The sequence below is a fragment of the Diplotaxodon limnothrissa genome, linkage group LG15, assembly GCF_057381915.1.
Source record: "Diplotaxodon limnothrissa isolate DT_005_m linkage group LG15, D_limnothrissa_male_GT1.1, whole genome shotgun sequence".
Classification (NCBI taxonomy): domain Eukaryota; kingdom Metazoa; phylum Chordata; class Actinopteri; order Cichliformes; family Cichlidae; genus Diplotaxodon; species Diplotaxodon limnothrissa.
In genome coordinates this window covers 1,233,521-1,261,202 of record NC_140610.1, presented here as the reverse complement: position 1 = coordinate 1,261,202, position 27,682 = coordinate 1,233,521, and the positions used below count along the sequence as shown (strand labels likewise).

The window sequence follows — 27,682 nt, the reverse complement described above, 5'->3', positions numbered from 1 at the left end:
GAAGTAAGTCAGGTTTATTAAGTGCTTTTCGTAGACAGGCAGTCACAAAGCGCTGCACACAAAGGTTAAAAGAAAGAAAACATTAAGTAATAAAATAGAGAATATAAAGTGTTGATTAACAGAAGGCCTGTTTAAACAAAGTTTCCACAGAGTCAACCAAACGTGAACCACAGCCTTGGTGCCACAGACTGAAAGGCTCCGCCTCTTTTCGTCTTCAGTCGTGTACGGGGAAAAACCAACAAACTCTGAGCGGAGACAACGAGCAGCAGTGAATTTTAAAAGAAGCTTGGATAAATAACCTGGGGCCATTGAGTGCTCTGTATGTTAGAACAAGAATTTTAAAGCAAATTCTAAAATCTGTTGGGAGCCGATGTAAAGAATATAAAATGGGAGTGATGCGAGCTCGCTTGCTAGAACGTGTTAGTAGCCTGGCCGCTGCATTTTGTACAGCTTGGAGGCGAGAAAGACATGATTTGTCCAGGCTGGTAAACAAGGCATTACAATAATCTGAGGTACGGTGGTCCCAGTGGCTCCAGCAGATCCCGGGAACATCGGAGATCTCTGTGCAGAAGAGCGCAGTCCTGGGAACAGCTGGGATGCTGCAGGACCCTCAGGCCTCTGGCAGAGGACCCGAGCTTGAAGGAGAGACCGGCCGCAGGCGCGAGCGGGGATTTTCTTTCTGTTATCTCTAAAGAAAAGCAGGGAAACATTTTACAGGAACTGTAACAAAACACACGGTCACTGCATACCAGCTTCTTTAACTTTAATAGAGACAAAAAAAAATACAATCCCAATTTTTCAAACACAAATATTAAAAACTGTCAGATAGAAAAGACAACAAATCTGAAAAAGCTCAGAGCTTTTGCACTGTTGGTTTAATAAAAGACCTGATATACAACCTGCAACACAAAGCGATAAAAATATAGTGTCTGTTGTATTATAGATTATACTGTAAACCCAAAGCTTGCATTCTGCTCGATTTTAATATCCAGTATAATAAAAGGTCAAACTCTCCAGACATTTAAATAGTTCATCACACAGCAGTACGTGGCAAACTAATACTTTCTTTATCACAACACATTTATTAATTCATGAACATTCGTGCATGGCTGGATTAGTGATGCATTTAGTATTTACATGTTTATTAAATAAGACGGGCAAACCAAAACAAATCTAAAGAAACTGTTGGATTGATCAGATCTATTGTAACGTTAAAAAGTCAATCTAGTGTCAAACATGATCCGGGTACCAGGTCGACGTGGAGACAGTATATGTGGAGCTGCCGTTATTGCTGGGCCACACAGTCACCAACACCAGAGCATTTAAAAAAAACAAACAAAAAACACGGCGCCGTCAGAGTTGGAAGGTCGGTTCGGGCGGTCAGCCATCAAACTGTGCAGCCCTTTCTAGGTTTGCTGGTGAAAATGAGCAATCCGGCCTCCTTTTAAAAACCACTTTCTGTGCTAAACTGGCACCATCAAAACTGAGAGCGAGGTTTACACGAATCACCAGTACGAGGAAGAAAAGGGAAGTCGTTACCGTGGAGACGTTTATAACTGGTCAGTGCTCGGCGTTTCTCAGAAGTCTACTGCACTAAAAGGAACCGTTAATCAAGACAATCTAGGAAACAAACGATCTCCTGAGAACGTCAGTGCTCTAACTTTAATGTTTTAATAAAGACCTTAAAAAGCATAATGTATGACCAACATGGCTTCCTTCTGTCCTTAAAGATGGCTTGGCCAAAACACGTTTTCAAATTAAAAGTACTGAACAGCTGAAGGACCGGAAACAACATATCAAAGACAAGACACTTGAGGTTATTTATTAACTAATGAGGTGTTTAGCAGGGCTGATAGCAAACCAGGCCACGGCCCGTTCAAAGGTCATTTACACACCTTTGAACCAAGTCAAAAATCACAAGCCGAGAAGAATGTAAAAAAGCCAACGATGTGTTTATTGTAGCTCTGTGGAGTTTATGTTACAGGATTGATCGTGGGAACAAAAAGAAAAGCTGTAATTTCACTGCTTCAGTCTGGCTGTTTGACTCTACAGACAGGTACAGGCCAACCAGCTACCAACGCTTCCTGTAAAGAAGCCAAAGTTCCAATCAAATCATCACGTTCCTTAAACCTTTATGCAAACTACGCATAAAAAAAATATTTACAATTTGTAATACAAAAAGAAAAACAAAACAAAAACCACAGCACAGATAAAATGCACAACCCTGAAAAAAGAAAATCTCTTCAAAGCCTGCTGGGCCGACTAATCGTTTCTGGTTCCTGAAATTACAAACATGTTTTAAAAGCATTTAAAAAGGTGGAGGAGGGTAAAATATACAACAACAACAAAAGATGGCTGAATGAGGATGAACCCACACTGTGTACATCTGTGTGACGATACAGAGCTTCAGTTACAGTCGTGCTGCCTGCTCTCCTCCGATGGAATGTCGTCGCTCCGTTTAGCTTTAGTCTCGTTATCAGTCGTGAGTTTTACGATCATTAGTAAAAGTGGGTTCTAAAGGAAAGTAAGCAAACGTTGGAGTGGATGATGTTCCGTGGCTAGCGGTGGATCCCAGTGTCGCCCACCAGTCCATTAGAACAAATGTCTCAGTAATATCCAGGCTGGTACTGCTGGCTCCACGGCTTCTGGTTCCAGAACTGCACAGAACAGAACATTAACACTTTGATCCCCTGATTTATGTGTAACAACTACAAACGGCAGATGCACAAACACTGACCCCTTGCTGCCAGCTCTGGTTGAAGGCCTGGGCTTTATCCATGCCGTTCCTGTTGCCTCCATAGTTGCTGTTCTTGTTGCCAAAGTTGCCACGGCCCCCCCCTCTCTGCTGAAACTGTGCAGGAAAAACAAAGAAAAAAAAAAGTTGATTATGCATCAACGGACGTCAGAGGAGCAATAATTTGATCAGGAGTCATTTTGAAACCAACCTGATGGGGGTGACCCCTGTTTCCACCACGACCCATGCTAGCTCCGCCTCCTCTGCTCATGTTCCCTCTGTTCACTGGACCGCCTCTGCTCATGGGTCCTCCTCTGTGTCCCATGTTGCCCCTCATCGGGCCGCCCCTGGGGGATCCACCCAGGCTAGGAATGGGGCCGCCACCACGGTTAAAGTTTCCACGATTGGGGAATCCTCCTCTGAAGGCTGGGGGCGGCAGAAAGCCGCGAGGAGGACGGTTGAACCCCCCGCGAGGCCCGGGAGCTGCAGACAGACCAGGGTAAAGGTAAGCTTGAGCATCAACTGTGCCGTTAAGGAGCATTCATTTCCCACCCATCAATCCCACCTCCTCTGAAGTTGCCTCTGTTCTGGAAGCCTCCACGGCTGCCACCTCTCTGCCCAGGTCCGCCACCACGGGCAAACTGGTTTTTGCCACCGCGTCCAGCACCGCGCTGTCCACCGCGCTGTTTAGGCGTCGTGCTCCCCTGGTTGGGCTTTTTCTCGGCAGGCAGAGCCGTCTTGCTTTCCTCTTTGTACTGCTCCAGGAGCTTGGCAGCATCATCTTTCTGCAGCTCGGCGTAGATGACCTCATTGAAGCTCTCGCCCTCCTCGGGCAGAGAGAAGAAGCCTGTAATGGAACGGAAACGATTCAATAAGAGAAGCAGCACCCAGGAATAGCTTCTGTCCAAGTGTGTGATGGACTGTAACAGGGTAAAGACAACGGTAATGCTTTTACCTTTCATTTTGAGTAAAGCATGCTCAGGCACTTCCTTGCCATCAGTCTCAACTTTCTTCTGGACTCTCTGCTTGTAGTCTTCATCAGACGGGCAGACGACTACAGCCTTGCGTTGGAAGCCTGCGAACAAACACATCTTCCTCTTCTGGCCCGGAGCAGACAGGTTGGTCTGCAAAGACAAAGAGGCTCATTTGATCAATCTATCATCAAAGACATGGTTGTGACCACACTCAGCAAGAGCCACTTACATGGTCCAGGATGTAGTTCCTCTTCTTGCGAGCAGCAATCTCAATGAATTTTCCCAAGAAGAGCGGTGCACGCTGGGAAATGGCAGTCAACTTTGTGATGTCCTTGGACTGACGCTTCATGCTGCCGATCTGCACGAAAGAAGAAAAGAGCATTTTCCTACCAACAGGGAGAAGCAGCAACTATTTCTGGGACGCTGTAACGTTGGTCTGAGTACTGACCATCATCTTTTCCACAATCGTGTCACTGCCCAGGATGTAGTACTTCCCAGGGTTCTCTTGGATATGCTTATTCACCCACGTGGTCTTCCCTGAGCCCGGCAGACCAACCATGACTATGATCTGGAAAAGAGAGAAAATTGAGATCACTATATGGAGAACTTTGATACCGCAGCGTTGCACTTTTGCATTCATGAATGAAAAACGCTCCTAAACTCTTTTACTCACCTCACAGTCAGCCTTGGTCTGCGGCCCTTTGAGTGCACGGACTCGATCACTGACAGGAATCTGCTGCAGGAAGGTGTAGCCCTGCGGCTGGGGGAAATATGGCGTCTCCAGCTGGCCAAAGTTGAACTCCACAGCGCAGTTGCGGCAGATGACGTGGGGGAAAAGGGCCCGGCCGTTCAGGGAGTCCTTGCCGACTTGGAAAGCGACAGCTGGCTCGCCTCCGTTCTTGGAGTAGGACAGCACCACCTCCTCACCTTCAAAGTCCTGCATGAATAGAGCAACACTCCAGCTTTAGTGTGTAACAAAGACATTTGCCTCAGCAGAAAGGGAAAAAGAGTCAAACTAATACTCTCATGATTCTGTTTAACGCTCTTTGCCTCTTCCATACATTACTGTTCTTCCATCTGCACACAAAGGGGAAAATTAAAAACAACAATCTCATATCTTACAATTAGACAGCAGATGACATCATTCTCCTCGTAGGTCTCTCCAAACTCCTCGGTCACACAGTTGGTGGTTTTCTTGGCTTTTCCGGAGTAGGCATAGGAATGCTCTTCCTCACCTAAACACATGACAAACACTTCTGGATTAATACAGAGTGGAGGTGGTGTGTGAATCATTGGGCTGGCACTAGGCCACGCAGCGCTGCTGTGACGCAGCCAGAGCTGAAGCCATTTTGTACAAAGGTGTCATGAAGCCAACTGGCCACCAGAGGGACCCCTAGAGACGACCTTCCTGTAAATGGATACACCCAGTACAGTTCGGTTTGTTTGTGTTTCAATACAAAGTTCACCCTCTGATGGGCTGAACTGATGTAAATGTTTAACCCAGCGGTATTCAGCCTGTATGAGTCACAGCAAATAGCTGCTGCCCTAAGATGCTGGCAGCCTTCAGAGGCCAAAACATTACAGCACACCAGTACATCCAGTGATCCTGGGAATGCATTGTGCCATGAGTAAAATGGAAAGTTACAGCGGGCTCCGCCAACACTGAGTCAGTGTGGCGTTTACAGAGTTGCGGCAAACATTGCACTGACCCAGCAGCAGTGTGCCCGTTTCCAGGGACCATCCGACTTGGACGTCATGAATCTCCATGTTCTTGCTGGAAATATGCTTCACTGGAATCTTCTCAGTGATCTGCACACACAGAAAAGCATTACCACTCGTTTCCACTGACCTCACTGAGCCATTCAGAGATTTGTGCAAGATGTGAGCATCGTTACCGTACCTTCATCTCAAAGCAGGCTTTGCCTTTGTTCACACCGTATGTAGCCTTTCCCCCGGACCACAGGTAAGCAAAGCTCTCCATGGTGAGAGACGAGGCGCTGTAGCGGTCCCGCGACACCTTAAAGTGCAGGTCAGAGTTGTCTGAACGGGCAGAAAAAGTACAAATTGAGACACGACTCTTGGACAAGACGGTACACATTTATACATCCTGAGGATGGAGGGACTGGTGAGCTAGATCACCTCTGCTGCCTTCATTAGTAGGGAGCAGAAAAACTAGTCAGGTAAAGTAACACTCGTTTTACTAACCACACTGCTGTTGGTTAACTCAACATCTGGGGAGGAAAAACCCAAAACGTTTTGATGACTACACCAGCACTGACGTACAGGTCGTGCTTCAGGACTGCGAATACTACAACCACCACGGAGAAGACAACGGGCCCATTTATAAGACTTTAGGAAATGAACACCTGGCAACGCCACAACTCAGAGCAACGCGTAAGAAAGCTGAGACGGCTTGTGCCTGCCATGTTATGCACGATTCAGCTATGCTGAAAATGTGACATTGAAGTTAATCAAATATAACATGTCTACATTTGTCCATTAGAACAAGCTCAATTCTGAAGCCGTTTTCCAGGAATGTTTCTAAGCAGTCGTTTACAGAAGGAAGCTGACAAGTCTAAAAACATCCTGTACAAAAGTAGCAAACATACAGCTATCCAGGCAGACTTTTGTGTCATCATTGTCTTCGTCTTCTTCCTCCAACGGGGGAACAGGTGACTTGGACGAGGCACTGAAAACAGATACCAAGAGTCAGTATAAGAAGGTTTGCGTCACTTTAACTGCATGGAAAATATAGATGCCTTGGGTACCACTTGGTGAAGAATATTTTAGGTAGACAGGAGAAGAAACAGACAGAGGGGAAAGCAAATAACTGAGCGAGCCTCCAGACTTTCTGGATGTTGGCTGTATTGTAGGCCTCAGCAGACACTTACCTTGCAGAATCCAGCGAAATCTAAAATGTGAAAGATACACAGAGAGAAGCACGTCCACCTGTTCTAGTATGCAAGGCTATGTGAGAGTCACAGTGATAAACTACAAGCAGACCTCTCCACTGTCAGATAAGTGCGTGTTTGTGCCTCCAGAACTAATATGGGGCAAGTTATATTTAACCTCCCCGTGTTGACTTCTAGATGAAAAGGTCACCACTAACTTTTGACTGTGTTGCTAAGCAGAATACATTGAAAGCATGTTTTAAGAGAAACCAGTGTAGTCAAAACTACAGCAACTTACCAACTCTGTAGTTCAGGAATCTCTAAATATTAAGGATGATGCTTTAGCATCACTTCACCTGCCATCATCCAACTATGGTGCAACTCCTAATCATTTAGGAGAAGGAAACCACTGCGGGGCTCATCACTCCTTTCTTATCTACAGCTCGATGTGTCACAACTGTCCCCAAAGAGCCCAGAATGCCGTACAAACAGCTGCCGTGGGGAGATTTACGGTGCTGGTGGACAACACAGTGCCTGAGGTGGAACTTGTAGTCGTCTACATGGAGCTAAGCTCTGAAGGTTTAACTGGGGGTGAAAAGCGATGGAGCAGCAATACTTCGGTGTGCTAACAGCTCTGCTGCCCTGGCCTAAACATTCATGACGAGGGTTCTCCCAAAATAATAATTTTAAAAAAGTTATTCCATTATATGCCTGTTGATCCTCAGTGCATCGACATCGCAATGAAAACAAAACACTGACCAAGATACACACACACACCCCATGCATGATGTCACCTAGCAGGGGTAGAAAGAACTTTGCAAATGCACACACACCCACACCATGAAAACAGACACACACAGGACATGATACATGAGACAGAAATAGCATTTCGACATCATACAACCAGTGAAATAAAAAACAAAACGAAAAAAGAAAAAAAAGAATAGACCATTGCGAGGCGTAACGATGGACGGTCAATAGTGAGCTTCTCCGTGGACGTTCCAAACAGACGTTGGAGGCTTTCTTTCTTTCTTTCTTTTTTGCTACCCTGCGGCAGTGGACCCCTTCTTCCACAAATCCGAGCTAGTTTCTCCCCACCCATCCACTGAAAATTGCACATCTGCTACGTTGCTCTGGGTTCCCCTTTGAGCAGCCTTGTTTCACCTTGGGGACACAACAGGCTTTCCAAAACAGTACTTGGCATAAGGAACAGGTGTGAGAATTCATAGAGACTTGATAGATGCACTTCTGCTACAGAATGCAGTCGATTAAAGAAACAGTGTGAGTGGGCACTGTAAAAAGGTAAATGGTAAGGTTCTTTAAGTAGTCAGGGATGACCCTCAAAGCATGTGTGTGAAAATAATGTTACAAGTAGTATAATACTTGAAAAAAATGAGGGTTTTCCTCTTGCTAGTTATGTGCATTGGCACTTAAAGCCAATACAATTCAACAAAGCTATAGATGGCGCTTCAGGGATGCTGAAGGCCATTTTCGCTCTGTCCCATCCTTACCAGCTGTATTTGTTCTCTTCAATAAATTCAAAGTAGCCCCTTCCATGTTCCTCCCGGCGTCTCTTAACACCCTTCTTATTCTTCTGATCAGCATTCGTGTCTTTGTCCGCATCCCCTTTGAAAATAGAACAAAGATATAGAATGAGGTGCTCCTTTTTCTGGGAGAGAGAGGTCGGACTGGCAGTGGGGTTCTGGCCCACAAAGCCCGTTCATTAGTTACATTGTGTGTCGACCATTATCATTTGTATTAAGGTTACTTGGAGGCAACACCTCATCGTTACACTTAAAACAAGACAATCATACTGTGGAAACTGTAACAGCTTTGAAAGACCAGGTAGTAATTACAATATAAGCTGGCCCGTATAAACATTGTGAATGGGGCTGGATAAACAAGTCTCTAATAAGTAAAGTGTTACTATCCTGCAGTAAAGGGCTTAAAAGATACTGCTTTTGATACAAATCTATGTCATTAAAAGGAGGGCAAATCTACTGCTGCCAGGGACAAATGCATCATGCAGGGAAACGGGAAAGCCTACTTAGACCTTGATTTACACCCCCCCTCCCCGAGACGTTGCACTGAATTGCCTAGATTCATAATTTCTATGACCATCCAACACTATCTATAAAAACCACGGAAAAAAACTACCCACGTCCTACCTAAACAAGCAGTGCGGCGCCCTTCTTTTTCTCAGCACATCTTGGGATTAGCTAATTCAGATGTTCCCGGCAACCTTTAAAGGCAAACGCCACGACCCTAAAACACGATGTCAGTACAATTAAGGCGGAAAGGGTGGCAAGACAGCCCACTGCAGTGGCCATTTCTAACATTGTGTTTTCACGTCGATCCATTCTAAAATGGGATGTGAAAGCAAATGTTCTCCAACGCCCCCAGCTGGAACAACGGGAACCTCTGAATTAGCTAACCGGTTGAACAGCTAGTTGGCGCTGCACAACAGACACAAAGAAACTGACGCTAGCTGGCAAGCTAACACGCTAACCAAACCGAAACTTAAATCCAGACTAAGCTAAATTCGGTAGCAGATTTCTTATTAGAGCCGCTTTAGTAATTTTAGTCGACGTCTCTCAATGTGACGCTAAAGGTCTCTTTAGTAGGCTGGACTGTGGCTACTTAAGGTCACGACACGACTGCTAACCAAGCTGCAGACCGGTGCTAACGCTGGCTAGCTTAGTAGTGAGGTCACGCTATCTCTCTCTCTCTCTCTCTCTCTCAACATGGACGCTCTGCTGTGCGGTAACGCATTCAAATTTAATAATTTCCTCACCGCTAGCGCTTTCTCAAAAAAACCCGACACATCCAACCAGCCGCATTTACATAAGCGATTCTGTCGACTCACCCTCGGCAGCCTGCTCTCCCGGCTCACCGTCTTCCGTATCTATTTTCTCCATGTCGTCCACGTCTCCCTTGAGCATGGGGTCCATCTCATCGTCCTCGTCTCCTTCCTCTTCTCCCTCGCCCATTTCTTCGTCCACGGCAACGCCATTGCCGTCGCCCCCACTCTCCGGCTCTTCCTCCTCGTTGGCCTCCATGCTTTCTTCAATGGGGCCTTCTCCCTCCCCCTCTCCTTCTTCCTCCTCTGCCATACCTTCTTGGTCGGCGGCCTGCTCGAAACCGTCATCCGCCTCAGCTGCCTGCTCCTGCGGAGAAGCGAGGGCCTCCTCGTCCAGCGCGGCCTGCAGGCGGTCCATCAGCTCGGCCTTCAGCCCCTTGTCCGAAAGATTACGCTTTTTCAGCTCGTCTTTGAGCTCGTTAACTTTAAGCTTTTTGACGTTAATTGTGCTCATGGTGAATGTTTGACGGCGAACGCGCTAAAATAAGACGGGAAATAAATAAATGGACGCCCTTTGTTAACGGATGTAGCTCAAAACTGCGCCAAACGGCACCCGCTGTACAACCAATCCTTTGCAGGCACAGAGCTGCGCGAGCCTGCTGTGTGGGGGAGGAGTCGTCTCCTACCGTAACTGCCCAGAGAGAGGCGCAGCTTAGTTATGCAGCCTGTGGCCATCTGTCACTGCAGCTAAACGTTCCTTTCAGAAACCATTGTTGTGGAAAAGCGGGACAGATAGTACACGAAAAGATGGTTCCAGTAAAGAGCGCGAACGTTATTAATTAGTTTGTCATTATTTAACAAAACGCATTTTACAGAGGGCTGTTTAACTAGGTAGTGAGTTTAAGACAGGTCAGGACAGTAGAATAAAGGCACACATGTTGCGTAATGTGCAACGCTAATAATCAATATCGGTAAGCTAGAAACAATGCAGTACAAAGATATCTCTCTTCTCGCCCCTTTTTCAATTTTATAAAATCCAAGAAGAGGCACAAATGTGATATCGTTTAACTACGCCGACACGTCTTTCTGAATACGCGTTATCGCTCTCCCGTGTAACGAAAACAGCTGTTTAAAAATTCCTTTTTGTCATATCTGTCAATTGTAGAGTTTTCAGAGTTGATGTTGAAAATGTCCATGCACTTCTAAACAACACATAACTCCGTGGACTCTTCTGGAAAGCACTTTGGTGATTTGCCAACTCTTTGTTATTCTCATTTAAAGCAGCGCACACCGATTTCACATAAAGAGCTTCAGTGGCCGCAAAGCTCAGCCTTGGTTACATCATCGGAGTTTCCTTAGGTTTGAGATGTTTTTGCGATAGAAAGTCACATCCAAACTTTTAAAATCTCTTTGTTTTCAGTCTAAAGACGTAAGATGACGTACCTCTTTGTTTTGATACCTGGCATTGTCAAACTGTGAAGGGCATTACAGTTAATATCACTAATAAATGGTAAACTGATATTTTTCAAAATGAAAGAAAACTAAATCGTGCCTACGAGTCAAATAATAATTAGTTTAGAAGATTGTATCTGGATTAACCTAATGAGTCAAAATAAGAAGTTAAAATAAGACACGGAGAATAACCGCTGTCAAAATAAAACAGGAAACAACGAAGCAAGGAATCACAAACAGATAAGAAGACTGAACAATACACAGCAGGATACAGGGAAGACTCGATTAATCTAAACACGACTGAACACCAACAGAGACCAGATAACAAAACGTAACAAGACTAAACATGCCTCCAATACCAGAACTAAGAGCTCCAAATAATGCTGAATGCTTACAATACGTCCCACACAATGCCATATCTATCACAACACACATTTATATGTGAAATTAATGAAAAATAACAAAATTACTGTAACTGTATTATGTAGTTTTCAGAATTGTGCACATAGTTTATCTGGAAAAGACTGTACGACTGAAAAACTTTCGTTTTTGCACATACAGCTTTTTAGATCCTGGTGATCACTGAAATTAAAGTTCATGCAAATAACACTTCAAAACAATTGTCCTTCTGGATCTTCCAGAGGGAATTAGCTTTTCAAGTCCTTGGGTTTCTAACCCGATTGGTTACAATTAAAAAGGTAGTTTGTGTTGACATTTGAGCAGTTGAGATGGAGACGCTCATTATTAATACAGGGCGGGCCGTTTGTATGGATCCACCGCAATAACATGGGAATGGTTGGTGATATTAAAGTCCTGTTTGTGGCACATTAGTATATGTGAGGGGGCAAACTCCTCCAGATGGGCGGTGACCATGGTGGCCATGTAGAAGTCGGCCATCTTGGATACAACTTTTGTTTTTCAATAGGAAGAGGACCATGTGACACATCAAACTTATTGGTAATGTCACAAGAAAAACAATGGTGTGCTTGGTTTCAACGTAACTTTATTCTGTCATGAGTTATTTACAAGTTTCTGACCACTTATAAAATGTGTTCAATGTGCAGCCCATTGTGTTGGATTGTCAATGCAACCCTCTTCTCCCACTCTTCACACACTGATAGCAACACCGCAGGAGAAATGCCAGCACAGCCATCCAGTATCCGTAGTTTCAGGTGCTGCACATCTCGTATCTTCACATCATAGACAGTTGCCTTTAGATGACCCCAAAGATAAAAGTCTAAGGGGGTCAGATCGGGAGACCTTGGGGGCCATTCAACTGGCCCACGACGACCAATCCACTTTCCAGGAAACTGATCATCTAGGAATGCTCGGACCTGCACCCATAATGTGGTGCTGCACCATCTTGCTGGAAAAACTCAGGGAACGTGCCAGCTTCAGCGCATAAAGAGGGAAACACATCATCATGTAGCAATTTCAAATATCCAGAGGCCTTGAGGTTTCCATTGATGAACAATGGACCCACTGTCGTTGTTCCCATATACCACACCAAACCATCACTTTTGTTGTTCCAACAGTCTTGGAGGGATCCATCCACTGTGGGTTAGTGTCAGGCCAATAGCGGTGATTTTGTTTGTTAACACCATTCACATAAAAGTTTGCCTCATCACTGAACAAAATCTTCTGCGTGAACTGAGGGTCCTGTTCCAGTTTTTGTTTTGCCCATTCTGCAAATTCTGTGGCCGATCTGGGTCATCCTCGTTGAGATGCTGCAGCAGCTGGAGTTTGTATGGGTGCCATTTGTGAGTAGCTAATATCCGCCGAAGGGATGTTGGACTAATGCCGCTCTCCAGTGACATGCGGCGAGTGCTACGCTGTGGGCTCTTGCTGAATGAAGCTAGGACAGCCACTGATGTTTCTTCATTAGTGACAGTTTTCTTGCGTCCACATTTTGGCAAATCCAACACTGAACCAGTTTCACCAAACTTAGCAAGCAGTTTGCTAACTGTAGCATGGGAGATGGGTGGTCTCGTAGGGTGTCTTGCATTGAAATCTGCTGCAATGACCCGGTTACTGCGTTCACCAGATATCAACACAATTTCGCTCCTCACATGTTAACCTCTTCGACATGTCAATGGCTGTGAACAAAGAGAAACTTGTAAATAACTCATGACAGAATAAAGTTACGTTGAAACCAAGCACACCATTGTTGTTCTTGTGACATTACCAATAAGTTTGATGTGTCACATGACCCTCTTCCTATTGAAAAAAACTAAAGACAATGGCCGACTTCTACATGGCCACCATGGTCACCACCCATCTGGAGGAGTTTGCCCCCTCACATATACTAATGTGCCACAAACAGGACTTTAATATCACCAACCATTCCCATGTTATTACGGGGTATCCATATAAATGACCCACCCTGTACCACTACTTAATCCCGTAAAGCCTAAGTAAGCTATGTAAACTATGAAATAATTGCCAGAAAATTATTTTTTAAAACTAAATTGTTTATTGAATCTGCTGTCAAATAAAAAAAAACCAAAAAAACAATTTTATTTATATAGCGCCAAATCGCAACAACAGATACTTTATATTTTAAGGTAAAGACTGAGAATAACTGAGAGAAAACCCCAACAATCCCCTATGAGCAAGTATTTGGCGACAGTGGGAAGGAAAAATCCTCTTTTAACAGGAAGAAACCTCCGGCACAACCTGGCTCAGGGAGGGGCGCTGCTTTATACTCTAGGAACCACAAATAAGTGTGAGAGCAAACTGTTCTTGGGTTGACAGGGTACTACGAGGTCTTAAAGATTAGAAAAAAGATTTCAATGCACAGGTTTTATTTTTTTAAAATGTATTTATGTATTTATTTATTTTTTGCAATTTATTGCTTAATATTGTTCAATTTATTTAAAAAATGGATTAACCTGTAACAACACTGATGACTTTAGTTTAGGCAGATGATCTGGTGACCCCTACAGCAAGCAGACAGAAGAAGAGGACAAACACACATTTTAAAGTTCACTAATAATAATAAATAAATAAATAATAAATCACACAAAACGTTGACTAATGAACTTTGTCCCAGTATTCCAAAAGCTGTTTTTCCATTGAAAGAATAAAATGAAAAGAAAAATAACGTTTCTGTTAGCTGGACTTGTTACACATACATGACTTTTCTTTGCTTAAAGCACTTACAGTAAAATAGGTATTAAGTAAACACTAACTTATCATGTATTAATAAATTAATAAATACATTTCTGAGACATGGATTTCAGTTATTTGGAAATATTGTAGCTATATTTGCAGTTTCTCGTTGATACCATTGCTGCTAAGGTGAAAACAAACATTGTAAGAATAATGTGGATAGATATTTCCGCACACGTCTATTCAGGCATGTTGTCGGACTGTTCCGTTGTAAGAAGGTGCAGTGACATTTGCGGGACAGCGACAGTATGTAGGACATGAATCACGTCAAGAAATACAAACACTCAGCCGCCTGCTCCTTTTTTAAGGTTTCTCCGAGCAGCTGCTCCGTGCTGCCTCCCTGAGGAGCTTATAATAAATAGCCAAGTGACTTCATGAAGTGTTCTCCCGTGCGCTCTCACTCATTCTCCACTGTGCCACTGCCATCACTCCACATCTTAGAGACTGTGCCCAGCATTTCAGCTTGTTGTAGTTTGTTTTTTTAGGCGTTCACGTCAGTGGATATTTTTGCACCAGGTCCAGGATTGGCAACAATAACAGAAAATGCCCCCCGCCTTTGTTCGGATATCTTTTTAAATATTTACAAGTTGTCATGTCATCTCTGACTGGAAGAGGAAGAGAGGGGTTTCCAGCCTCGATCAGAGGAGGTCTCTGGGTAAGTCCGATTTGTTCGTTTTGGGCAAAATTTGTTAGCATTTGTGGGGTTTAGAGTTTCTTGAGAGTACTGTTGCACTAGAAAAAACAAAACACTTGGGTGTGGTTACAGTAGTCCAAGTCGATTGATATTTAATTTCCCCCTGCCAAAGCCCACATACATCCTTATTTATCATGATTTATTTCTCAGAGCGCAGAAGTGCAGCATCACTTTGAGACCGCAGGGAAGGACCGCCAGCCCAAGGAGCGCCCCTCTCCTGTGGGTGCCGGAGGGTCCAGGGGCGACCCATATCGGAATATGTGCCAGAGAGCAGACGATGTCCCGTCTTACAAGTCCCTCCCTGGATCTGTAGGAGACCGCATCCGGACAACCATGTCCTTTAGGACTATATGTAGAGGAGGCTCCATGTCGGCGAATCCCGGCTTTGGGAGGTCCGATCGGAAAGTTGCTCGTTGCGAGAAGTGCTCAGCGACCCTTGTTGCTCTGAAGAAACAAGCCCTTAGCCTGGCTGTTCACCATCACTTCTCCTGCAAGGTCAGTGACAATGATACTGTGATGGGGATCAAGTGGCAGTCGTGACAGTGCAGCCGTGTGCTTTCGAAGCAGTCTATATAAAATTTCGTGTTTGGACTCAACAGACAACACGTAACTGAAATGAAACAGGAGCTGAAAGCATATGGATGCTTATCAGCAGGTGGTACTGGTGTATATTTGTTACATTAATTAAAAGAAATGCACATTCATATTTTTTGTGATGCAATTTAGTGACAAAAGTATTCACAAACTTGCTTTTTCCTCTCAAATAACCTCTTTGGGTATGAATATTGTGAATTGAAAGAATAAATATGCATGAAAAATGTTAAAAGCAGACATGAATGCTTCAGCGAGGGCCGATAAACTCTAATAAACCTGCTGTGAAAACATTTTATGACACTTATGTCACACAGAAGCATAACTGGTAGTTCCTTTTGAGGCTATAGTGGTGATGCTTAACAAGTGTTCTAAGGCTCATGTGGGACCTTCGGTGCTTCCTTTTAGAAGCGTGCACGTTTGCACATTCATCACCACCAAAATCCATCATTCGCCAAAGTAAACCAGTGACATTCCTGCGCCAGTGGTTTTAAATGGCCATGAATATTTCATGGCGACATCCCTGTGTCATCTCCACAGTTCTCTCCATTGAGGGAAGGCTATTTATTTTTGTCCTCTTAAGTGGGATGGGGTGTGTCATGTTTTTGGAGACCACAGGGAGAGCAGGAGGAAGATGGGAGGCACCGTGCGGCCACAGACGTGGTCAGTAGAAATCTGATAAGCCAGATCTAGCTGCTCGCAGGTTTATTGATCCAAGCGTGATTTCTCAGTAGCATCATGGGTGTATAACGTCATCTGTTAAGATGGAGTTGCTGCTGTCTCTGCAGCACCTTATACTCTATCTGTCATCAGTCTAACCTGAAATTCAGTCTGGCTTATTTTTGCCTCTTTGATACATCAGGATTATTATCCCTATATATTATTTATGAGGGAAGTTTATTTAGCACCAGCTGTTTCAGCACGTTTAGGCTTTGAGTGAAATTTTGCAACATTTAAGAGCTCCTGTTGAACTCCTGTGAGGGAACATCGGTCATTGTAGTGTGTAGGAGGGAAGGAGAAACAGTGCGTGCTGGATGCTGCTGTGTGTGTCTTTCTCAGGATGAAAAACAAGATGATGGTTTTTGATTCCTTCTTGTTAGCTGTGACAGCCGGGCCAGACCTGAACCTCAGGTGTCAAAATCTCTGTTTTAAAGTAGCACGATTTTACTTGTTCTAACCTCCTGTTGTCAGATTTTTCCAAATTAAATTGGATTTTTTACATCCAATCCAGATAGCAGCTGTCTATTACAGTAACACAGTGATGACATGACATTCAGCAAAATGCTAATATTGGCTGAAAAAAGACACACAAACACTGACGTCTCGCTTTTCCTGTTTTGTTTCAGACAAAAAAAGCCCTTCTTCCAGGATGACATGCTAGTCTCCGAGAGTTTCCAGTGAATTGAGATTTATGACATGTTCCATCCACTCGTGAGATGCAGTAAACACAGTTTTTTCACTGGGCTGTTAAAGATCATAAAGACAGTGTTAATCAATACCTCCATGTAGAAAGTGGCTTCCCGTGACTCTGTTCTCGTATACTCAGTGATCATTCATACAGCCAGATATCAAACAGAGCAGATTAGACTGTTACTGTGTCCTAATGTGAAGATTGCGCTCGACTTATCTTATTTTGTCAGTCAATTACAGGCGAGTGTTGTGCAATAATAAAAAGGTACTATAAACAGCAAAGGTTTTTCCTGTCTGTAACTCCTGTTGCCATGTTCTCTCACTTGTGCAGGACTTGAGTGACCTGTCGGCATTTCTTCATGAAAACCTCCGGGTCCATAGTCGGTCCACCACGGACTTCAGAGAAAGAGACCAGGGGGAGTGTGGAGCCTGCGGTACAAACCTGTACCAGCTCAAGCAAGAGGCCATCCATGTGGCTCTGAGCCGGGGTCAGGCATTAGCCAAGCCTTCTTTTGAAGCCAGCCTCAGCACTGGCTCACTGTTTGGACAAATTGAAGCAAAGCGAGGAGACAGGGCTTCAAGGGAGGCTCTGGATCAAAGCCACACTCCTCAGAGCCCACGCAGCCCCAGGACGCCTCAAAGGACCCCACAGACCCTCAGACGAAGGGGGCCCAAGCTCCCCAACCCTGATATGGGCCGCTGGGTGGAGGAGCAGCAGCAGCTGGTGGCTTCTAAATCTGCATCCAGAGCTAATGGTGTCACCACAAACCCTTACCGTCAGGTACCACTATGAGCCCTTTTCTTAGCATTGAATCTCACATACCCTCCTAACGAGCTATATGGGTAATGTGTGCCTTTACGGGTGCACGTGTCAGCGAGCCAGTGATTCATAGGGCCTAATCAGAGCCTATTTCGATCCCGTGGCTGAGTGTGTTGTTCAAAAGTACTTTTGCTAATGGAATGGAATTGGGTCATGATTTACCTCTGTCGCAAGAGCCGGCCGGTCAAAAAGCACTTGTGATCAATAGAGGGACGGTCGTATTAAACACTGCGGCTGGCGAAATATGCATTAGTGTGATAGAAGGTGGTTGCGCGTGTCCTTCCCAAGTCCCCAATAAAAAAAGATTATAAACCTGTACAAGGTGACTGAGAACTGACTTTTCTTTACTCAGTTGGCTCATTTTCTCTGTAAGCCAACAACTAAAAATACCCCAAATCCTTCATTTAATGTAGTTAGTGACAGATTCTAGGACTATATTTGACCTGGTTGACAGATAATATGTGTAGGCATCACAGTTTTCATTTTGCTGAACCACAATGTTATTGTAAACTGCATATAGATATATCTTAGGAGGGTGTCTACAGTGTAAAATTGCTTCAAGGGTGGAGGTTTACCGGGAGCTCTCTCAAACAGCTCAGGGACAAGGACAATTTCATGCTAGCATATTCACTAAAGGAGCTATTCCTAACATTAGCATCCCTGTCACGCTTTGTCTCTGCCAAAGCTAAAAATTGATTTCCATTCACTAATCGTAAAATCTAAACTTAGTCCTGCTTCTGGTACTGATAATAAGCTCTTGATATATACTTAGTGAACTGCAGACACGGGGCAGCTTGAGCTTTTAAGGATCTGAGTATAATGTTAGCATAAAATAAAGTGTGATCTTACATGCTGATAGCACACATTTTTAGAATCCTTCTTAACATCATAAGCATCTGTGTAAGGTCCTTTTAAAAGATTTACCATTTTAAAAAACGGAGTCAGCTCTAGATTGCATTTTCACTCAACTCTGAGAGTTAGCACTACCGGAGTTAGCTAGCTGATAAAAATCTGCTAGCAGCAGTTGTCAAAAGTGGCAGTCACCATCCAGGAAGAAAGTCTGCTTTGTGTACTTTTGTCTGAAATAACAGAGCCATTGTTTGAAAAATGACTGAGAATTTCAATTTATCAGCCCGTGTTATCACTATGTGAGAATACTAAGGAGTGCTTAAATGGACCAAAGGAGTCTTCAGAGATTCTTTTAAAAACTGTTATTTTGAAGGCACGTCTAATCAAATGTGACAATAACAGCGCTCCTGTACTGTGCACGGCTGTGGAAGAAATGATTCGTACGTGTTTCAGTTTGAGAGCAGATCAACTGAGGTTTTTACAGCTTCGGTGAAAGCGAAAGCGTAGGACGAGAAGTGAGGAGACGCAAAGAAGGGCAGAGGGAGAAAGGAAGAAGAGGAGAGAAGGAAATGAAGTGTGCAAGATTGGAGGCAAGGAATGAAAGGTTTGAAGGGAAGGAAGGGCAACGAGGAAGGAGAGGGGAAAACAAGACATCATAAAAGACCGCATGAGGAATTGGAGCAAGGGAAAGTGAAGCGATAAAAAAAAGATTACGACAGAAGACGCGAGTCAAAAAGCAGAAAGCAGGAGGGTTCGGGGAAGTGTGCATTATCCATATTATCTCTGGCTTCCTCATTCCCGACAATGACCGCAGATTTCCTCTGGCACTAATTGGCACTTTGCGTTTGTGATGCTAACAAAAGTTGACTTTGTTATCTTGCCTTAAGAACGAGCTGAGCCACTGCTGGCTCAGAGGCCTGCAGCACGAGTTCACATCGAGCTGCGTGCAGAGTCGACCACGCCGCTCACACACACAGACACACACAGACACACACTGTGAACTCATGAATGAACCCTAAACGCCCACGCTGGAGCGTTGGAGTGTTGGAATATATTCGTGTAAGGCTGCTTGAGTGATGATGTGACTATGTGTCACATCTGAATCACGTTTTGCAGTCACTGCAGCCTTCACAAACTATCCTTCACACTCCAAATGCAGTTGGCTGCATCTGTAATATGACTAACGGTGTATGTTAACCCAGCGTGCTCCTCTCAGCCTGCGTGCCCTACTTACACAGACGCCCACCTCATGTTCCTCCCCAGAGTAATTCCCGTGATAATAGCCCCTTTTGGAGTGGGTGCTGCAGTGCAATTACACATTTGGATTTTTTAATGAGCTTTTTCCCCCTGCAGGCTACAGATGATGCCTATCAGAGCTGCAGGGATGTCGGGGCTGTACAGACCACCTCTAAGATCCCGCACATATCCAGAGTGGTGTCCATCGCCAACACTGCAGCTATGTCCTTTCTGACTAGGTAAGCCAATATATGCACACCAAATAACGGCAAGTGTTTGAAAAGGATCTGTACTGGCTGCACCAGGAGTTTCCGTGCAATGACACACCCCCTCACTTCTTTCCCGTAGGGCAGCTGAGAAGCTCAGCCTGACACTGAGGAAAAAGGGCCATGCTTCTGATCCAGCTCCCTCTCAACTCTCCACCTGCTTCAGGGAAATCATCCAGAAAAACCCACCGCCCGTCCCCACCTGCCTGCTGCAAGCTGCCACTAGAACCAAGGACTCGCCCAGCGTTGGCAAGGTAGACTTCAAATTCTAGCACATCAAATTGATCTGTACTACACTGAAACACATTAACTGCTCAGAAATCCCATCAATTATGATACTTGGAGGAGAGAACATAATTTAGGCACTTACTAAAATGTGTCATGAAGCAAAAACAAAGCAGAAATTTTAGTGATCACCAGGCTGGAGACCATTACTTACACTGGGGTTGGATAAAAATGCACGCCTCCCTATTTATTTATTTTCCCTCGATGACACGCTGCTGCAGGCCTAAATGCATTTTATAATTTGCTTATGCAGGTCTGACTAAAAAATGTAAAACTGTAACCAGCCACTCATTAATTGTTGCTAAAAAGAAAGTTCACAAGAGAATCAGAATTTAAATGTGTACATGTGTGAGCCTTAGATAAAAGGTTCCCCAACCGTAATGTTCTGCTAACAACCGCTGTTGTTCTAGTATAGACCACCAAAAGGCTTCAGCACTGGCGGTGTGGTTGTCAGAGCAGTAGCCATGCTTAATTTATAGTCCTTATCTTAACCGTGGCTCAGGGGGTCGGGAAGCGCATCTGTAACCGGAAGGTCACCGGTTTGATCCCCGGGTCCTCTGTCCTAGTCGTTGTGTCCTTGGGCAAGAACCTACTGGTGTTGGCCAGAGGTGCCGATGGCGCGATATGGCAGCCTCGCTTCTGTCAGTCTGCCCCAGGGCAGCTGTGGCTACAACTGTAGCTGCCTCCACCAGTGTGTGAATGTGAGAGTGAATGAATAGTGGCATTGTAAAGTGATTTGGGTGCCTTGAAAAGCGCTATATAAATACAATCCATTATTATTATTATTAATGGAGTGGAGCAGCCTACGCCGTAGTGGTCGATGTCATTGTTTGCATTTATGCTTCGATGTGTCTGCGTTGTTCCGTCACAATAAGTCAAACTGAGCTAATCTCGTTGAACAACAGTTGCATCAGCACTGCGAAGGGAGAAAGACTGGAAAACAGTCTAAAGTCTCCGGGAACTTCATTTGTTTAGTCGATCACTAACGGAAATATCTAGTCAGCCAATCACATTCCAGCAGCTAATGCATTCAGGCATGTAAACACGGTGAGGTCAACTTGGTGAAGTTCAAAGTGAACATCAGAACGGGCGAGAAAGATGACTTAGGCAATGTTGGCGATTTCGGACATTGTCGTTGGCGCCAGACGGGCTTGTCTGAGTATTTCAGAAACTCTGCTGGGAGTTTCCCTCACAAACATATCTGGGTTTACAGGAAATGGTCCCAAAAAGAGAAAATATCCAACCAGTGGCATTTCAGTTGCACAGAGTGGATAGAACGGTAACAGTACCTCAGCAACCAAGATATCTTCGATATCTTCGATATCTTGGTTGCAATGGTTGAAAATCCTCTCTGAACCTACAACATCAGAATATATTTTTAATCCCAGAGGAAATGACGTGGTCACAGTTGCTCCAAGACAGTAAGAACAGTAACTAACAATGTACCTTTGAGCAGACGAGCTAAAGCAGCAGACTGGGTGCCACTCCTGTCAGCTAAGAATAGGAAACTGAGACTACAGTTCACATGGAATCAGTGATGTTCCTTAACAGAAGATTGGACAAATATTGTCCAGTCTGATGAGTCTCAGTGTCTGCTCCAGCAGTCGCATGGTAGGGTCTGAATTTGGCATAAACAACACGAAAGCATGGATCTGTCCTGCCTTGTATCAGTGGTTCAGTCCGTGCTGTGGGGGATATTCTCTTCAACTCTCTGTCCAAATAGCACCAAGTGACCATTGTCTGAACACTACGGGCGACACACGTATCGTTGCTGACCACGTCCATCCCTGCAGTATCCTCAGCAGGATAGCGCACTCAAATAATCTAAAGCTGGTTTCTTGACCATGAGCTCACTCAGATGGCCTCAACAGTCTCCAGCTATCAACTTAATAGAGCCTATCTATCCTGGTATTATGGACCAAAGTATTTCCAGCACTTTATTAAATCTACAAGGAAGAATTAAGGCAGTTCTGAAGGGAAAAGGGGGTCCAACCCACTACCGACGAGGTGTAACATGTGAAGTGCACAGTAAGGGTTAGTCATCATACATGGATCACTGGCAGAATACTGGCTCATCATTTTAAGCAAGCTACAATTACAGTCAATAAGATTTTTCGCTCACTCAAGTGTTATCCTGATCAGTGTACAGTGTTTTCATGGCATATTACTAGCAATAGGATCAATCACAAAAATTGTGCTCTGCTTTGCTATAATGTGTACTTAGAATTCTGCACATCAGGCTAACATGATGGATTTAATGCAGTGCTATAAATCAACTGACGGCCACCACTGGATATAATGTGCAGCATCTACTGACTGCTTTATAATACACACAGACATCCTGCATGCATTATTTAAAAAGGAAAATATATATAGGTTTCACTATGAAATACGCCACTGGGCAACTACGTGTCCTGTATGAGGTATAAATATATAGAATAAACCTGGACTGGTGACTGATTGACAAAGAGCCCACAGGCACCATCTTGGAAGTGTTTTGACCATCCGTGTTGTGGGGTAAGGAGATCTCAGTCAATTTGGACGAGATCCTATATCACCCGTCCGTTGTGATACACTGTAATGTGGTGCTAATGTCTCCATCTTGTTCTCCTCCTCCCTTCTCCTCACCTCCTCAGGGAGAGAAACTCGGGGAGATCAATATGGCTGGGGGCCCTGCCCTCGTCTCATAGATGGACTCCTGGGTGTAGTCTAGAGTTACAGATAAGGGCTCAAATAGACCACACCGCCGGCCACACCTGCTTGAGCACTCAGCTTTGTACATCTAAACGTGCAAGAATATGCATGCGTGTGCGAGTCGAGGAGGATTTTCTCAGCTTGCAAATGGTTCTCCTGAATAATTTAACCCTCATAAAAAGAGTTTGACACGTGTTCAATATGGTTAAGAAACCACTTCTTGCGTAAGGTATTAAAATCATGAGGAAGGGAAAAAAATCCTTCATGTGGCAGATGGAAAATGGCTTTTCAAATTCAGTCAATGTAGGATGATCTCATCATGGTGTAATGCAGTCCTGTGCATTTTCAGGAAAACCACATTTGAGTGGGTGTCAGAACATACATCTACTTGCAGTCTTGCAGACCTGAATTCAGAAAAAACAATTTTATAATTGGCTTATAAGCCCTAATAGGGTGCGCTGTCTGGTATATGCTGCCTTGTTTTCCTGCAGACCAAGACCTGTGAGCCTTGTTAGGAGCCTGTCAGAATCAGGATATAACTCGATTTAAGAGCTTAAAGCCGCTAAATCTCAGACTTCCTCCAGAGATGTGCATTAAGGAATTAATGTCACGACATGCAGAGATACAGCAGGAGGAATGCATTGTCATGCAGCTGATGTATGATGTATGAGGCGGTTGTGTAGTTGCTGCACTGACTGAATCATGTGGTGTGTTGCAGCCTAAAGGTAATATGCTTTTGTTTCAATTCACCATTTTATTCTTGGTTGTCAGTTCATTTATATTTGATGTCCTTACAAAACAGGCGACTGGTTGTCCAAAGACAGTTTGTCTGTTTAGCTCAACAAAGTTCACCTCCATTGCTTCAGGATCTCAAAGATGCCCTAATACTCTTTGACATTTATCACTTTGTTCTGCCCAGGTTTTCTCTTTTCCAGCTGAGGATTTAGACAGTATTTCAGCCGCCTGTTGTTGAACAGCAGGGGCTCAGAGCACAAGTCTGACTTTTCCTTTACTCTTCAGCAGCTGTTTTTGGAGTCAAAAACCTCTGTTGGTAATCATACGTTTAAAAAAAAATGAATGCATAAACAGAACAGACACCATATCGCTGCTGTTTGCTGTCTGTGGTCTGCACATAAATCAGCTAGCATACATACACGCTGTACAGTAAAAGCAGAGTATCTAGTCCCTTTATGCATTTAATAAACTGTAGAGTTTTCAGATAAAACAGTCTGACTCTTTCCTAAAGGCTCCATGTGCGACATAGTACTGCTCAGTCTTGCCTCATTGGCGTTTAGATTAAGATCTCATTTTGTTGGTACCTGCTAGCAATTAGCGCTGTATATTTACATGCTAGCATCATGTTAGCGTTCAGCTTTTTAGCTTAGACTGGACAGTAGCAACAAATACATTATAATGCCATTATAATGAGGTTAAAGCATTAAATATTAAACAATACAGACATTTTACAGTTTGCCTGTAGCGTCATGCCATGATGATATGTGTTGTAACTTTATGCAGTGTTGCTCCAACTGCCCGTGTAGCGTGGGTTGTGGTCAACAATAACTTTAGACCAAGCACAGAGGACTGAGACGAGGCTATGGTGGAGGTCCAGACTTTTACTCCATAGGCTCAGAACACATACCATAACACAGTACCACCTACTGGTGGGAGGTAGTAATAGCTGCTGCTTATTACAATATACCACATCCCTCTTTTCCGAGATAAAGATACTACCTCTTAACTCCAATATTTTGTAACATAAATGCACCTTTTAAATCGTAGGAACATTAACAATATTATATTCTTGAGACATTAAGTAGAGCACACCTCAGATTGCTTGTCACTTGAGCAATGCAAATACACATCAGTGTAGTGTTTTGAAACAGATGAACACATGACAGATTAGATAAGACATGTCAAAATGAACATATGAAACATGACATATTTTCTCTCTTCTCCAACAAGACAGTTATCTAGCTTGTACAGAACAACGCAGGTACAGGATAGAGTGACTTTAAGTTTCCCAATCACTTAGTCTCTATACCTGGCAGGGCGTATTATTGCTCGGCCACTGCGCGTGTAACATGTGGGTGTGTTGTCCATACTTGCAGGACTAGAGTTTTGTGGGGTGTCATTTGCTGGTGGCTCCACTGGCTCTTGGGTGTGAACGGACAGTTCATCTGGGTCCATGGGTGTGTCCTTGAACAGACTTGGGTGTATTTTCCTCAGATGTCTCCTGTTCCTCCTGAGCACTTTACCATCTGGTGTTTGCACCGTGTAGGAGCGTGGTTCCTCTCGCCGATGAGTTACAACAGCTGGCTCCCAACCGCGCCTTGTTTGCATGTGCACAGTCTCGCCTGGGGTCAGAACAGGCAATGGTCTTGCGTGCTGATCATAGTGGCGTTTCTGCTTTGATTGCAACCTGCGCACTTTGTCGTGAATGTTCTGTGGGGTTGACTGCCTCAACACAGCACTGGTGCATGGCAGGGTGCTGCGGAGAACCCGTCCCATCAACATTTGTGCAGGTGACACACTAAGTCCTGTGACTGGAGTGTTCCTCAAAGACAACAGCACTAGATGTGGGTCTGTTCCAGTCCGTGCGGCTTTCTTAAGTGCATGTTTGACAGTCTTTATGGCTCGCTCCGCCATGCCATTCGAAGAAGGAAAGCCGGGACTGGAGAAAGTTAGCTTTATCTCCCAGGATGCTGCAAACGATCTCATCTCGTGGCTGGCGAATGGAACATGATCGCTCACTATCTCTTTGGGAATTCCGTGTCTTGCGAAGACTGATTTCATCTTCTGAATCACAGAGTGTGCCGTTTTGTCAGGTAAGTTAAGAACTTCTGGATATTTTGATAAATAATCCACTAACAAAAGATATGGATGATCGTTCAGTTCGAAGATGTCTGCTCCGATTTTCATCCATGGCAGCTCTGGAATCTGGTGTGGAATAAGCGGTTCAGCCTGGTTCTTTGGCTGCATTTGCTGGCATTGTTCACACTTTTCAAGCATGGTCTCTATGTCGCGTGACATGCCAGGCCAGTACAGCACTCTTCTTGCTTTGGCTTTTGTGCGCTGCACGCCTTGGTGGGCAAGGTGCAGCTTCTCCAGGATCACACGCCTGAAGCTTTGGGGTATTACGATCTTGTCCCCGATCATAATAATGTCATCGTGGAAACTGATATCGTGTCTCATAGGCCAGTAGCTGTGGAGTGTTTTGTCTAAACTCTTCCTTCTGGGCGGCCATCTGTTGAAGTGTCTTTCGCGCACGGCTTGTAGTACGCTGTCTGCTGCCACTGCTTTTTTCAGGTCACACAATGTTTTCTCGCTCAATGCTGCTGTGGCCTCCAGAGCATACACAACTCTTTCATCATTTGCGTTTTCACTCACGTTTCCGTCGTCACTGGTAGTTGTGGCACGTGAGAGTGCATCGGCTATATCTCTGTAGTTGCAGCAGCATTCCTTGTAGCCTCGCTGGTGCCTTGCATAGCGGTTTGCGCACTATCGCCTCCAGGGGTTTATGATCAGATTGCACTGTCACTGGTCTTCCATAGACATACTGGTGGAATTGTTTAGCGGCAAACACAATGGCTAGCAACTCTTTTTCTATTTGTGCATACCTTTTTTCTGTGTCTGTGAGTGCTCGTGACGCGTAACACACAGGTTGTCCGTCTTGTAATAGGCATGCGCCCAGCCCATCTTTTGAAGAATCGGCCTGCAGTGTTAGTGGTTTCTTGTGGTCATAAAATCTCAACACTGGAGCTTGTGTGAGCGTCGACTTGAGCGTCTGTAACGCTACTGTGTGATGTGGCTGCCACTGCCACACTGTGTCCTTCTTGAGTAGCTGTCTCAAAGGTGCTGTGAGCGATGCTTCATTTTGGATGTACTGTGCCAAAAACTTCGTCATTCCCAGCAGACGCTGAAGGCTTTGTTTGTCTTCTGGAGTCGGCATGTCGACAATAGCTTTGATCTTTGAAACATCTGCTTTCTGCCCTGCTGCTGTGATGATATGGCCCATGTATTTCACTGTGTCAACTTTGAACTGAATTTTGTCCTTGTTAAACTTCACGTTAGCTGCTCTTGCTTTCTCCATGACCTTCTGCAGGATTTCATCGTGTTCGTGCTCTGATGTAGCTGCAATTATCATATCATCTGCAATGATAAATACACCAGGAATGTTGCCGAAAGTCTCACAATTCTTTTGTTGAAAGACCTCGCTGGCTGATTTGATCCCGAATGGGAGTCGGAGGAAGCGATATCGGCCCCAAGGTGTATTGAAGGTACAGAGCTTTGATGACGGCTCGTCCAGCTTGATCTGCCAGTATCCATCTTTTTCATCCAATATGGTGAAGATGGATTTTCCTGCTAGCTTGCTGCGAACGTCCTCGTGTGCGGGAATGGAGTAGTGCTGGCGTTTAACTGCTTGGTTCAGATCACAAGGGTCCAAGCACACCCTTAGTGTTCCGTTCTTCTTCTGTGTGGCGACAAGACTGTTGACCCAATCTGTAGGCTCATTGACAGGCATTATGACATCTCTGTTTTGTAAGTCCTGTAGCGTCTTCTTCAGCGCATCCATTATGGAGAGTGGCACGTTCCTGCATGCGTGAATCACAGGTGTTGCATTTGGGTCAATATGTATGTGGTGAAGTCCAGGGAACTCACCTAAGCCTGTGAACACATCAGCGTACATCTCCACAAGTTCTTCCGAGGTAGAAGGTGGTTTAGCTGATTTCGGTACAGAGGATGTCATGGCAAGGGTCTCAACTCGTTGCACCAGATGGAGCTCTTCACAAGCTTGTCCACCTAGGATCGGTT

General features: G+C 44.6%; 2 protein-coding genes across 2 annotated transcripts in view; one reads left to right on the top strand and one right to left on the bottom strand.

The window, feature by feature from the left end:
* Positions 1–754: 754 nt before the first annotated feature.
* Positions 755–10,029, bottom strand: hnrnpub (heterogeneous nuclear ribonucleoprotein Ub). Its single transcript, XM_085372237.1, has 14 exons — positions 9,466–10,029; positions 8,111–8,225; positions 6,318–6,397; positions 5,609–5,748; positions 5,418–5,517; positions 4,831–4,943; positions 4,382–4,645; positions 4,157–4,276; positions 3,938–4,066; positions 3,690–3,858; positions 3,300–3,581; positions 2,946–3,217; positions 2,738–2,851; positions 755–2,657 (listed from the first exon to the last, which is right to left on the bottom strand). The coding sequence occupies exons 1-14, from the start codon at positions 9,911–9,913 to the stop codon at positions 2,607–2,609; spliced, it is 2,397 nt and encodes a 798-aa protein (XP_085228363.1). The 5' UTR covers positions 9,914–10,029; the 3' UTR covers positions 755–2,606.
* A 4,585-nt stretch (positions 10,030–14,614) lies between these two features.
* The window catches only part of kif26bb (kinesin family member 26Bb), a 28,159-nt gene continuing 15,091 nt past the window's right edge, over positions 14,615–27,682 (top strand). The window contains exons 1-5 of the mRNA XM_085372510.1: positions 14,615–14,677; positions 14,867–15,211; positions 17,049–17,498; positions 19,740–19,861; positions 19,971–20,142. Of these exons, the coding sequence (XP_085228636.1) occupies positions 14,615–14,677; positions 14,867–15,211; positions 17,049–17,498; positions 19,740–19,861; positions 19,971–20,142 (1,152 nt within the window). The remainder of the gene's footprint in view (positions 14,678–14,866; positions 15,212–17,048; positions 17,499–19,739; positions 19,862–19,970; positions 20,143–27,682) is intronic.

Excerpts from the sequence above, each read along its gene's own strand:
- hnrnpub (XM_085372237.1), bottom strand. The coding sequence starts at position 9,913 with ATGAGCACAATTAACGTCAAAAAGCTTAAAGTTAACGAGCTCAAAGAC. Across the intron at positions 3,218-3,299 it reads CAGAGGCAACTTCAGAGGAG|CTCCCGGGCCTCGCGGGGGG; the intron begins GTGGGATTGATG and ends GTCTGTCTGCAG. Across the intron at positions 2,852-2,945 it reads ACAGGGGTCACCCCCATCAG|TTTCAGCAGAGAGGGGGGGG; the intron begins GTTGGTTTCAAA and ends TTTCCTGCACAG.